Consider the following 14228-nt stretch of genomic DNA (forward strand, 5'->3'; position numbering starts at 1 on the left):
GTATACTAGGTTTTTATTAATTCTTTCACAATATTATTTCAAATATATTTCTCTCAGACGACGCTCTGAAGCAGCCGAAGTTAGCCCGGTAACCCTCAGGCCTGTTGTCTACAATTTATTTTTTACCGTGTGAGAGCCCTCATCGCTCTCCATTCGTCCGGCCAAGTATCTAATGCCATTTGCACCAAATCTACAATAGGTCACGTTAAAAAATATATTTGTATATTCAACTTTAAAAAAAGTCCAAGCTATTTAAATTCCGTAGTCTTTGCGATGGAAAACTCACCATAAATTGTACAATAATACTTCTAAAACGGTTCGGTTTCAATATTCATTTATTGTTACATTTAAAAGCTTTACAAAAATACATTTTTTGAAACTTTAATATAGTAATGGTTTTCTGAAATATAAGTAAGTACACTTAAGTCTAAGAGTACGTTAAACACAAAACAAGTTTTTTAGAAATAATTTTATTGACTGTTTTTCAAATTCAACATCCAACGTTTTTTTTATAAGAATTATATATGTACATATATTGAATATTACATTAAAAGCCCCCAGAAAAAGAGATCAAATATTAAAAAGTAATGAGATTTTTAAAGAATTACGACTTTATACTCTTTTTTTCTTTAGTCGTGACATAGTTTTTTTAACAGCCTATTACACAGAGATTACACACATACTTAGCGTTATGGGATACGTATATTCTTAAGGCCTAAATACAGTCATTAATATCTAATCATCTGTCGGTCGCAAAAGTAAAAACTATTGTCTGGTATCTCGGCAGATGAGAGCATAAACTATTTCCCAGTAATAGTAGGCAGCTTCACATTACTTAGACAATGGTGATGATTCTAGCAGAGGTGGGTAACCAACCTCATCAGCCCAGGAAGCCTATTAGCCTATTTTTCTTGAAAGACAGCTCATGACAGCTGTGTAACTAAAATAAAGTACCTATTTAATTAACCTTGATTCCTGCAGACACCTAATTTTATTTTAAGTTATACCTGTCAATTTCTTATGTGCCGAAAAGGAAAATTACAAAATATCGTAGGCTTGTGCAGCTTGCAGCATTTCCAGCAGTGGTGCGTATATACGTACCACTATAGTAGCCCTATATGTAAAGAATATTTATGTATGTATGTTGTCCACTCCAATCGGCACGGCTGGTCACCTACTGTGGCACACTGCGTTTGGATACGCTACACACACAATTTTAAAAGTAAAAATCGTCGTATGTGACGTAGCCGTGTGTGTGTGATATCCTTTTACATTCTATAAAAGCAAAGCCAAGTGCAACAGTAGAAAGTGCCCGTGCAATTATGGCTTATGGTTACTTAGCATTTTTCAACTAGTTGCTTATGACTGTATTGTTCTCTGAGCGTCTCCATTGATTTGATAGTACGACGCAGCATGAACAGGATCAGGCAGTACATCACTGAAACAAGACAAACATTTTTTTTTATTTTTTTACTTTTTTTTTTACTATCATCATTGTTTTGACGTTTATTAAAAATAACTGATTTGACTAGTTGGAAAATAGCCTATTATACACAGGATGATAGTGCCACCGTATCGAATGCAGAGGGAGATGATTCCGCTCATGACTGAGTTAATATCAAGTGAAATTTTCATTTTTTGTACTGATACATACATACATACATAAACTCACGCCCGTAATCCCAAATGGGGTGGGCAGAGCCACAAGTAATCAAAGACAACTTGCAGCCACTGTTGATACGAAGTCCTAAGATGGATATGATGAACCTTATGGTGATAAGGGATCAGCCTATCGCCCATAACATTAGTCCATCATGTTAGAGGACGCAATCCCTCTGTCGGTTTTTACGACATGCCCGGGAAGACAAGCAGCTAAACGTGTTCTATGTTTGTACTGATGGATTTGGAAATTCTGAAAAACTAGATCAGTTTGCAAGTGTTCACCATCTCCCTAGCTTTATCCCGCGTTTCACAGGGTCCGCTTACCTTACAAAAATAATTGTTGTTGATATTTGAATTTGAATGGTATAGAATTGCTATCTATATTAACTCACACGGCACCCTGTATTATTTTGGGGAAAATAGCTTAGAGAAAGTTCCTTGTTGCTAAGTACTTATTTCTTGGAAATCTTAATGAAGTAAACAATTAAGAGACTATGGCATCCGAACAGTCTGAAGCACGAATTTTATCTTAATACATTTTTATCGGATAATTAGGTGATTTAGCTTGCAATATTTAATTATTTTTGTAAATATACTATTCATAATCTCCCTAGCTTTATCCCGCGTTTCACAGGGTCCGCTTACCTAACCTGAAGATTTGATAGGTCCGGTTTTTTACAGAAGCGACTGCCTGTCTGACCTTCCAACCAGCGAAGGGAAAACCAGCCCTATACAGGTTAGGTTACATACATCCGAAAAAAGTAACTGATTTGACTAGTTGGAAACTAGCCTATTGGAGACGGAGTAGAGGAAGGTTGGAATCAACATCTTAGAATATGGGTGTAACTCATCATCATCAATTTAAGAGCCACGCTCTTGTCGGAGCATTATCCATGCTACTTTTAGGGAAAAATAGGACAGAGTTTTCCCTCTTGCCTTCCGTCCCGCAGTACTCTGTCTGACGCAAGTAGGATGGCACCCAGAGTAGTCTATTACAAAGCCATACTGGAACGTCCTCTGCCTCTGAATAGTACTGACAGTTACTGCTGCCCACTGTCAGGTTCCAGGTTACAGTCCCTGTGAATTGCCCCTTCCGTCCTGCATTGCCGTACCGATGGCTCCCATCTTCGCCTCTGCAACCGTTGAGGTCTGCACCCGTATCCCTGGGCAAGGGTTCTACGTTATACCCCGTAGGTCTGGGTCTCCATTCGAACTCAGCCACCATCTCACTGAGGCAGAGAAGATGACTCTATCCCCTCTGGGGCCGGGGGAATGGTCTTGTATGGGTGTAACTGCATTCATATAAAATATCGATAAACAAGCTATTTTGAACTTACCGTAAGTCAAGATGACAGCAGAATTAACGGCTGCGCCCATTTCACTGAAGACGCAGACGCAAAAGATTATTGGTAAAGTTAGCAATAATATAATCACTCCGTAGATAAAGTATGCCATGATGTGTTCGGGCTTTTTCTGTAAATGAAAAAATGTTTGACTATTAATTAATGTCTTACAGCTTGTGTGATCTAGTGGTTAGTGTCAAGCTGACGATCTGGAGGTTCGGGGTCAATTCCCAACATTGTCGAAATCACTTTGTGAGACTGTATTTGTTTGTTTGACTGTATCTGTATTTAACCTTTATTTGTTAAGAACATTGCAAGCTTGTACGATGGTAGAATACTTGGGTATTCTATTGTATTCTCTTCTATTGCCGGGACCTAAGCCTTAACATACCCTCGGATGCACGGGACCATCGTACAAGCTTGCAATGTCCTTAACAAATAAAGGTTAAATACGCACGCACTGCCGCAACGTGGTGGAGTATGATCCATACCCCCTCCGGTTGTTTGAGGGGACGGATACTTGTGCCCAGCAGTGAGACGTATTATGTCATTATATCGTATGATCACGTATTCAAATCACGGGCCAGGCTCTAAATAACTGAATTAGAATTCACATTTGGATCCTAAATAATTGATATCATCAACAATTGGTACCTACGCAGTCGTGATGGGTTAAAGAAACCTTGTTCCGGGGATCAACCATGTCTATGGAGCTCTGGTTGATGTAGGGGAAGCCTGTGCTCAGTATTGGTATTGGTATTAACGTTAAAATGCATGCCAAATGTTGTATTATAAGTTGTAATTTATGAAATAGGTACAAATATAAAACTGTTGTACCAAATCTTACTGCAAGAAACTATTTTTATTTTATTTTTTTATTACAAATTACCTTCAAGCTTCCGTTTAGCAGGAACGACGCGAAGACCAGATTCAGTAAAGAGAACGCCAGCCATCCCAATATGGCGCCGATCATCAAGGTGACGTAGTCTATTCTGCTACTTGACGCGTTTATCCAGAAGAACACCACCATCCCGTATATTAGCATGCCAATACTGGCGACGCTTGAAAGAATCATAACGCTCTGAAATAACAAAAAAAAAGTAAGTAGGTACCTACCTAAATAATACCGGTCTTAGTAGATCCCGGATTTGACTTTCGATGGGGACATACTAGAAATTACGTTTTGGAATAGTATATTTACAAGAGATTTAGAGACGTGGCAGCCCAGTTGGTAGAACGCTTGCCTCTTACTTTGAGGTCGCAGGTTCTAATCCAGCACAACGATTGTCGAATTTGTTTTCGAATTCATGTTTGGATCATAAATGATTATCACGTGCTCAGTGGTGAAGGAAAACATCGTGAGGAAACCCACATTCCCGAGAAATGTATTTTCGGAAATATGTGACCTAACTTGTATTGGGCTGGTTTTCCCTTCGCGGGTGGGAAGGTCAGACAGGCAGTCGCTTCTGCAAAAAACCGAACCTGTCAAGTCTTCAGGTTAGGTAAGCGGGCGCTGTAAAACACGGGATATTGCTAGGGAGATAATGAATAGTATATATTTACAAAAATAATTAAATATTGCAAGCTAAATCACCTAATTATCTGAAAAAAATGTATTAAGATAAAATTCGTGCTTCAGACTGTTCGGATGCCATAGTCTCTTAATTGTTTACTTCATTAAGATTTCCAAGAAAAAAGTACTTAGCAACAAGGGACTTTCTCTAAGCTATTTTCCCCAAAATAATACAGGGTGTCGTGTGCGTCAATATAGGTAGCAATTCTACACCAATATCTGATCCAAATATCAAGCAACAATTATTTTTACGTAATTTTAGTACGTAGTCGTTGCATGAGTCATGTTAGGGGCCTATGGCGGCTCAATAATAACCCTGACATCAGGGTTGTTGGAGTTGGTAGTCCACTTCACAAACCCACACGAAAGAAGATTTTTTTAAATATGTTTCTGCCTATTATGTTTTTGCCTGTCTGTCTGTGGTGTCCGGAAGTAATAAATGTTTCTTTCTTTTTATTACATTACTTATACATCATCATCATCAGCCCATTAACGTCCCCACTGCTGGGGCACGGGCCTTCCCTATGGATGGATAGGGAGATCGGGCCTTAAACCATCACGCAGGCCCAGTGCGGATTGATGGTTATTAACGACTGCTAATGCAGCCGGGACCAACGGCTTAACGTGCCTTCCGAAGCACGGAGGAGCTCGAGATGAAAACTTTTGTTTTTTTTTGTGGTCACCCATCCTATGACCGGCCTTTGCGAAAGTTGCTTAACTTCAACAATCGCAGACCGAGCGCGTTTACCGCTGCGCCACCGAGCTCCTCATCTTACTGTATTTGAATAATTATGTAGGCGCCCGAGTAATGAGAAAATAGGTAATTATCTCGTTAAACCTGTACAACGCCATCTATTTTGGTTTTAGGGAAATTTCCGCATTAGGCTTATATAGAACTTATCCTTTCGAGTTTCTGTTGCCGTTTAGAGAATTCGGCGTTCTGTGCCTAAAACGTAAAGATCTCACATTTCAGGGCCTTCAGCGCTCCCCATTTGTCCGGCCAAGTAGTGAATGCCATCTGCGGCAAATCTACAATAAGTCACGTCAAAAAAAAACTAACGGCGTCTATTTTTTTTTTAAATAATTTCACCCCTTGCGCTCTCTGATTTGTCCGGCATTTAGTTAATGCCATCTGAGGCAAATCTAAAATAAATCGGTAAAAGAATGTAAATAGGTACTTACCAGATTAATTATCGCAAAGATCAGCGTTCCTGTTTCAGCTTTAATACAACACGCCATTTTTGTATTTTGTTCGTCCTATCTCCTATAAGTACCTGTAAAGTAATAATTTTATTTTTAGTAACGATTAGGTATATTAACAGCCTCCGTGGTCTAGTGGTTAGAGCGTCAGGCTCACGATCTGGAGGTCCGGGTTCGATTCCCGATGGGGACATAGTCGAAATCACAAAGTGATGTGATGTATTTGAAGGGAAACTTTGTGACTGTCTTTTGTTTGGTAAGGACTTTTCAGGCTTGAATCACCTGACTGTCTGAAAAAGTAAGATGATTCCGTTTTTCGGAGGGCACCGTTAAGCTGTTGGTCCCGGCTGTTAGCCGTAAAAACACCTTCACCAACCCGCAGTGGAGCAGCGTGGTGGAGTATGCTCCATACCCCCTCCGGTTGATTGAGGGGAGGCCTGTGCCCAGCAGTGGGGCGTATATAGGCTGTTTATGTATATTATTTACGAATTCAATCATATATTTAAAATGAATGAGTGAATTCAGTGGTTTAGAGGTCGAGCCGGGCATCGAACCGGTATCACTATGATGATGTGGGTAGGTATAGGTATCACGTGTTTTTCGAACAGGGCTATTCGGATAGGAAAATTTGCTAAACTGTGAAAGAAAGTAAGTAGCCATAATAGGTACGTGTTAACTATTAACCTCCCGGCGACCCGATTACTCTAGCCATAGAGGCAGCCAATCAGCTCGCGACACCAAACACTTCAGGTCCCCGATACCGACCCCGCCGGCGTGGTCGACGATTTCCCTCATTCAGCGCTTATCGCTATCGACCCACTAGGGTCGATTAATTCTTTCAAATATTTTTCCTCTCAGACGACGCCCTGAGCCGAGGTTCGCGCCCAACTGGGCACCCTCAGGCCTGTTGTCTTAAACGTTGTACCGGGTGAGAGCCTTCAGCGCTCCCCATTTGTCCGGCCAAGTAGTTAATGCCATCTGTGGCAAATCTACAATAAGTCACGTCAAAAAAAAATCTATGCTATTGCCAAGATTTTGAAGAAGAAGAAGATGTACTATATACATACATAAACGCCTATATACATTCCACTCCTGGGCACAGGCCCAGTTGCATTTTTGGGCATTTGTATGTACCAAAACTACTGTAATAAAGCGTCGATCCAAACGTTCTCAATATCCAACCTAAAACCTGTTGATTCAAGTCGAGAATCGAGTGAATCACCTACCGGTTTTTCGATGTATTTTTAATATTTTTTTACAGTTAGCATTTCCTCGACATGTGCACAAAACCAGTCTTAAAAAGAACACACTGCGATATCGTATAGCTACTATAGTTACATGCGACATGAAAGATGCGACGCAAATCGTTTCTCAGAATACCTACATATCTACCTATATTCTACCTACCTATATTAAACCTGCGTGTGCGCGCCAGCTAAATGCTTAAATAACAAACATGTAGGTTACCTTACCTTACCTATCTGTATGTATAAACTCGAAGGCAGGCATGCCTTTTATTAATCTAAACTGAAATTAAATTTATTAGGTAGGTAGTTAGGTAGGTCTGTGGTAGGTTAGGTTGTATGGTGTGGTATATCTCCTATACCTACTTAAAGGTTACCTGCCCGTTACTTACTAAGATAATTTTAATTTAAGTTATTTTGTACTCCTCTAGTTAAGTGAATTGTATTCTTTTGGAGAAATAATTTCTGAAACCGAATTAGTGTGGGAAAAGCCTACGGGGAAAACCATTGTGGCTGTTTAATTTTAATGAAGTAATTTTCATTACGACATGTAACAATATTTTGGATACCCTGTATTGTATTGTAAGTAATTGGTGTTATCTTTAGCTAGAGGCACGATAACCTGCAAAAGTCCAATCAGTTTCTTGCAAAGTAATAAATTAACTCGTTGCACTTATGGACTTCTGGTTACATGTCGTTTATGTAATAGACCAAAAACACCAACAAAAACTAATGGTTCATAATTTCACCACTGTTTACAAATAATTCGCTGGGCTCAGTGACTGCACTTTTGCTCTTTGATTGTATCTACCTATACAACGAGTAATAAACAAACAACTGTTCCTACCTGTACGGTCACGAGCATTAATACTTATGTATACACTTTGGTGCCATGTCACATTAACTTTTTTGACAAATTGAACTGTAAGTCGCACTAAATGTCAAACCTATATAAAATCTTTATTTACACCATAAACCACAAAACCACATAAGTGAATTGTAGCCGGGACCAACTGTTTCACGTGCCCTCCGAGGCACGGATAATCTTACTTTTGAAAAATCGGGTGATCAGTTTGCAATGTCCAAATTAAACTAGGGTTAAAAAGCGTTTTTTGTTATATGTCCCCACATAAATGTCAAATATGTTAGTGCGACAGAGTCCTAAAGTGGGTACATTATATTGCTCATGACTCATGAAGTCATGACTGTACTTTCAACAGCCTATCTATATATTTCAATAGAAATCCCTGAATAGCATGACGTCATATCGCGGATTCACTTTGCCAAAAATCCCACCACAAATAATTTCATATCCCAAATCTACCAAAAATACTTGAAGTATTCAAACATGTAAATTGTGTCATTTCAATGCATTCGTTATTTAAAAGTATTAGGTAGATACCTAAAAAAGCACCTTTTTATAATCAAGACGTAATAAATGTAACACTTACTTGGTGTAATATGTGTGTGACACCACCGGTTCTCAGCAACCAGAAACACGTCGTTCGTATCACGAATCGTCACAAAAATAAACAAAACAATGCACTACACTGGCTGAACTGAACAAGATCTGGAAAACACGAACACATCAGACAATACGACTCAGCGTGAAGTTCGTGCGAGTGACGAAATGCGAAATAATAAGAGGGTCAAGTGCGAAACGATAAATCTTTTATGGTTCCGTATACAAACCAACCTCGTTGGATATTACATAGACCATTACGTTAGGTAACAGCCGATATTAAAGAGATGGAGGCGTATTATGTGGTATTCTGTACGTTTCTTCAGAAATTCTTATAGTGTATTTTTTCTGGTATATATTTGCGGCAAACGATCCGAGACTTGGCTGGACCAACGGGAAACGCTGAAGCTTCCCGAAAAAACGAAAATGTAAACGTTCAGAATTTTTACACCCGAGTTTTATCTTGGAGTCATAAACATAAACAGCCTATATGCGCCCCATTGATGGGAGGGGATTGACAATACCATTGGGTACCTAATACCGTAACCAGTATTTATAAAAAAAACATACATCAAAAAAGCTAAAATAAGTCAAAGACAAAACAAAAAAAAGCGTGATGGTTTTTAGGGGGATTTTACTGACCCCTAATAATCAATAACAACACAGTATAAGTATTTTAGTCGGAAATACCCGGCGTCAGTAGAGGGAATTCAAAGTTAAAGTTTCCTTATCGATACAGGGTGTGCCGTAAGGCGCAAACGAAACATTCCTTTCTCTCATGGTAGAGTGCTCATGTGAGGATTACATACTTAGGTGGATATTCGAACACCGGAAGTCAATACCGGCAACTTATACAAGTTCTAACTTGATATTTGCAAAAAAACTAAATATTTTAGGATACTTTTACGTTATTATATTGACTTCCGGCGTTCCAAGATCCACCCACTTACTTAAGTGAATTGTAGCCGGGACCGACTGCTTCACGTGCTCTCCGAGTCACGGATCATCTTACTTTTGAAAAATCGAGTTATCAGGTTGCAATGTCCAAATCAAACTAGGGTTAAAAAGTGTTTTTTATTAATGTTCCCACATATTTTCGTAATCGATAACATTTGTCTCCGCTCAAGAACGCTGTTGATATATACATTTATATGTATATATATATATATATATATATGTATATGTTTAAATATAAATACTTATTACAAGTGTAAAATAGTTTTTTTTTTTTTCAAATAATATAGGCCCGCTTTTGACCACAATCTCACCTGATGGTAAGTGACGATGCGGTTTAGGTATCACGCTTACCTAGCAAATGCCTATTCACTCTAGCCTTGAAGACTCCCAGATTATAACGAGTCGGAAGAACAAGCGACGGCAGACAGTGGAACTGTCCTTTGCAGTTCGCATCAAAAAGGAAGAGGCAATTAGAATAAACGTTTAGATGAAATGCCTGCCGATGTGTAGTTGTCCGTAGATGAAATGATGACAGTCACGAGCAATATAATGTACCCACTTTAGGACTCTGTCGCACTAACATATTTGACATTTAGTGAGACTTACAGTACAATTTGGCAAAAAAGTTAATGTGACATGGTACCAAAGTGTAACCTAACCTAACCTAACCTAACTCTATGGACACAGAACGGTCTACTGTAAGGCCGACCAATCAGGGACAGCCGTCGGACAGTTGACAATTTGACAATTTGACAATTGTAAGATTGTGATTTAACAGTTTTACTTCGATAGATTATAATCTGACGAATAATAATACGTTAAATTGTAAGCAGTATATTACGTTTCACAATTTTTCGACAGTTCACAATCTCGCGAAATAGATTATAATCTAACGTTATTTACAATTTTACGGTGACATATACATATTAATGCTCATGACTGGACGTAGACGGATCTGAGACATTGATATGTATAAAATGTTGCTATTGATCTGGGACTAAGAGTGGTATTAATAGACTAATCTCAGCTTCGAGACTGCTCTCAAGATCATGTCAATGTGACAGTTCTTATATAGAAACATTGACTTGAGGGCAGTCTCAGCTGAGATAAAAATAAAATAAAATAAAAATGAATTTATTTCTGTAAATCAGTTCCAATTATTGGACATGAGATTAGTTTATTAATACCGGCCTTAGTCTGTGAAAAATAACTACTTCATGTTTTGTTTGATAACATTTTATTTTTTAATAATTATTACAAAATACACACAGTCTTCATTTATACAACACATCATTTTTCAAAATAGATACTAAAATGATAATTGCTGTTTTCTTGACTTTTATATGATATGTTTAATTCTACACATAGACCTTATAAAATTAACCAGTTTTTAAAATAATTATCAATTTGTCATAGCATTATTTATCAACACTAATGATGTACACATGACAATTATAGAAACAAACACAATAGAAAAAAATAGGCCCTGCGCAGACGACAGACTATCCGTGACGCACTTTTTAGTCTGTGAAAATATAACCTATGCAATTATATGCAGTAACGCACACGACGCGCAAAAAGTCCGGCGCGTTACTGCATATAATTGCATAGGTTATATTTTCACAGACTAAAAAGTGCGTCACGGATAGTCTGTCGTCTGCGCAGGGCCATACAGGGTGTTAGTGACACCGTATCAGATACTGAGGGGGGTGATTCAGCTCATAATTCTGAGTTGACTTCAAGTGGAATTTTGATGTCTGAATCATCTCTCAAAATATACGTCACGGTGTCACTAAACATTTATATCATGCAAGAATAATGTCATTATGAAATATATTTTTCAACAGATCTTTTAAGAGTATTAGATTTGAACAATAACATTTAAATGTTTATTGACATTTAAATGTTATTGTATTGGGAGTTATGCCTGTAATAATAATAATTTGGTCTGTGTAAATAAATAAATAAATGAGATAAGTTACGAAATAAATAATGACTTAAGAATAAAATAATTAAGATCATTATTTATCATATTATATTAAGAGAAAAAATAATAATTGAGATACGGTAAAAAAATAAACTAATAAATTGTAATAATATTAAACATTTGGTCAGTGAAAATTGACAAATATTTTTTATGAGAACGTCTCGCGTCAATAGGCCTCGAGTTGAGCAAGAGAGGCCTTTGCTCATTATTAGGCAAAACTAAGGCCACAGATTTGGTTTCACGATTCCTACTGTGGCTCAAATAGCTGTCATTATACATAGATGCAATAAAAACTTCTAGCTTATATAGTAACCTAGCCTTAACTTATTGTAATGGTAGGACTTATAAATTATAATCGCACACGATAATAGTAGCTAATGGGAGTTTCCTCGTATGCTCCTTAAGGCCCTAGAAAAAGTAGGACATCATGGTTGGGCCAGCAATGGGGAATTAAGATTCGGTTGTCAGCATTAAAATTGCTAAACCATTTGAGGTACTATTTATACAAAACTGCATACATTTTGTTGGTGGCGGGAATTAATTGGGCCATAATGGCATAGAATACGGAATAATATTGGAGGCCCTTTCTTTTCCGGTCTCCTTTAGGTACTTGACTCAAGATCACGGTATAAATATTTGTTATTGACAATAGAAGTATTGTGCATTGTTGAATTGTTTTACCTATAATGATTTCACTCTCACGTTGGAATGTGAGGAAGAAGACTATCCGGTATCCTACACCTTACTCCGATATGTTCAGCTACGGAGTAATTATTTCACCACTAAACACTATATTTTTTTTAGTATGTAGTCGTTATATGACCCATGTCAAAGGCCTTTGGCTACTCAGTAATAACTCTGACACCAGGGTTGATGAGGTTAATAATCCACTTCATAATCCACACGATAGAAGAAGATCACTGCGGATTCTCGTAATCAATAACTTTTGGCTCTGCTCAAAGACAAGTGTAACATTGATTATTTTTAAATAATATAGGCTCGCGATTGACCACAATCTCACCTGATGGTAAATGATGATGTGGTCTAGTCTAGGATGGATCACGCTTACTAGCAAATGCCTATTCACTCTAGCCTTGAAACTTGGTCCTTGGTGCTTTGTGGTGAAGGAATGCCAAGCCTAGGTGCGTAAAGTGCCTAGGTGATCACGCTACCTCGGATTGCCTTAGAGGCAAAAACGAGGTGGAACCCCCTAGCTGTGTGCTGTGTGGTCAGCAAGGTCATCCTGCGAACTATCGCGGATGCACCAAGGCTCCACGCACCCACCATAAGATAGCTCAACGAAGGGCAGCCCGCGCTGCAGCTTCCCAACCCGGTCCCACTAAGGCCCATATGGCCCCTTCCTCGCACTCTACTCGCGATTTCCCGGCTCTGCCACTCACGCAGACCAAACTCGCGCCACAGCGTCCATCCGCATGGATTCGTCCCCCGGCAATCGTCCGACCCACAAATCCGCTCCGCGCCCAACCTAGTAGCAACTTAGGTATTCCTGCAGCCACTCTTGCGCCTCATCCGGTTCCTGCGATGGCCCCTCAGGCCTCTGCGTTTCCTGTCAACCAGTTTAGGGAATTTAGTATTCTCTTTAAGTCGGCCCTTAGTCAACTTGACAGTTTATTAGACTCCCTGTCCCAATTTAAAGCCTAATAATGGATTATACGAATAAAAGTAGAGTCAAACCGCGTTCCCTTACAATAGGTTTTTTCAATGCTGATGGCATCTTAGGTCAACGTGCAGAGATTCACGAGTTTGTAAAACATCATCAGGTAGATATTTTATTAGTGCAGGAATCTTTCCTCAAACCCTCTAATCGCGACCCCAAGATGGCGAATTATAATTTAGTGCGAAACGACAGGATCTTTGCGCCCAAAGGGGGCACTCTCATTTATTATAGAAAGTCACTTCACTGTATACCTATAGACCCGCCTGCCCTCACTGACATTGAGGCTTCGATCTGTCGAGTGGGCATGACAGGACATCAGCCAATCACACTAGTGTCGGCTTATCTATCTCCTAATAACTCTAAGAGGTTACTTAGAAGTGACCTCGAAGCCCTCTTTAATCTCAGTAATTCAGTCATAATTGCAGGCGATCTTAACGCTAAACATCTTTCTTGGAGTTGCTTAACAACAAACACAAGAGGCAGGGTATTAGAAACTCTAGCCGAGCCCCTCTATTATGATATAATAACACCATTGCAGCCCACTAGATATCCCCCTGACTTGAACCACAGACCAGAAATACTCGACTTGGCGCTTCTAAAGAACATAAACTTACGTCTATGTTCTATAGAAGTACTACACGAGTTACAATCCGACCACCGACCTGTTATATTAAAACTAGGCTCCCGTTTAGACGCCCCTGATAATCCAGCAACCCCTAAGACAGTACTGGACTGGGAGAAGGTGGCCGAAGGCCTCCAGTCTTCTAGTTCAGTATACTTAGATAGTATCCCAGTAGAAATAGTCTCCTTAGAGGAGGCCTCGACAGCTATTAACTCCCTCACGGATCACGTGAGGTCGGTTTTGAATGAAAGTTCAAAACAGGTTCCGGAGATGGAAGACCATCGCTGGAAACTGCCTACCGACATCCGTGATCTGCTAACGGAGAAAAACGCAGCCACCCGCGCATATGATTCCAATCGCACCGAGGAATGTCGCCGTCATTTGCGTCTCTTGCAGCATACTGTAAGAAAACGTATTAATGACATGCGACAGAATCGGTGGGATAATCTTTTGAGCGGCATTGAGCCCCACCACCAGGCCATCTGGCAGCTGTCTAGGTC

At 39.2% G+C, this 14228-nt stretch overlaps 1 protein-coding gene across 2 annotated transcripts; it reads right to left on the minus strand.

Annotated features, from left to right (window-relative positions):
- Positions 1 to 317: 317 nt before the first annotated feature.
- Positions 318 to 8626, minus strand: LOC126373390 (uncharacterized). Of its 2 annotated transcripts, none has more exons than XM_050019555.1 (5): positions 8474 to 8626; positions 5761 to 5852; positions 3895 to 4086; positions 3000 to 3135; positions 318 to 1438 (listed from the first exon to the last, which is right to left on the minus strand). In XM_050019555.1, the coding sequence occupies exons 2-5, from the start codon at positions 5815 to 5817 to the stop codon at positions 1338 to 1340; spliced, it is 486 nt and encodes a 161-aa protein (XP_049875512.1). In that variant the 5' UTR covers positions 5818 to 5852; positions 8474 to 8626; the 3' UTR covers positions 318 to 1337. The 2 variants fall into 2 exon arrangements, with proteins under 2 accessions (XP_049875512.1, XP_049875513.1); XM_050019556.1 differs by having other exon boundaries at positions 5761 to 5842; positions 8474 to 8625.
- Positions 8627 to 14228: the final 5602 nt, after the last annotated feature.

Source organism: Pectinophora gossypiella, chromosome 15 (assembly GCF_024362695.1).
Source record: "Pectinophora gossypiella chromosome 15, ilPecGoss1.1, whole genome shotgun sequence".
Taxonomy (NCBI): Eukaryota; Metazoa; Arthropoda; class Insecta; order Lepidoptera; family Gelechiidae; genus Pectinophora; species Pectinophora gossypiella.

Coding starts and splice junctions, on each gene's coding strand:
- LOC126373390 (XM_050019555.1), bottom strand. CDS start 5,817: ATGGCGTGTTGTATTAAAGCTGAAACAGGAACGCTGATCTTTGCGATA. Junction 3,136..3,894: donor TGCTAAACGGAAGCTTGAAG/GTAATTTGTAAT, acceptor TTTCATTTACAG/AAAAAGCCCGAACACATCAT. Junction 1,439..2,999: donor TGCTGTCATCTTGACTTACG/GTAAGTTCAAAA, acceptor GTCTTGTTTCAG/TGATGTACTGCCTGATCCTG.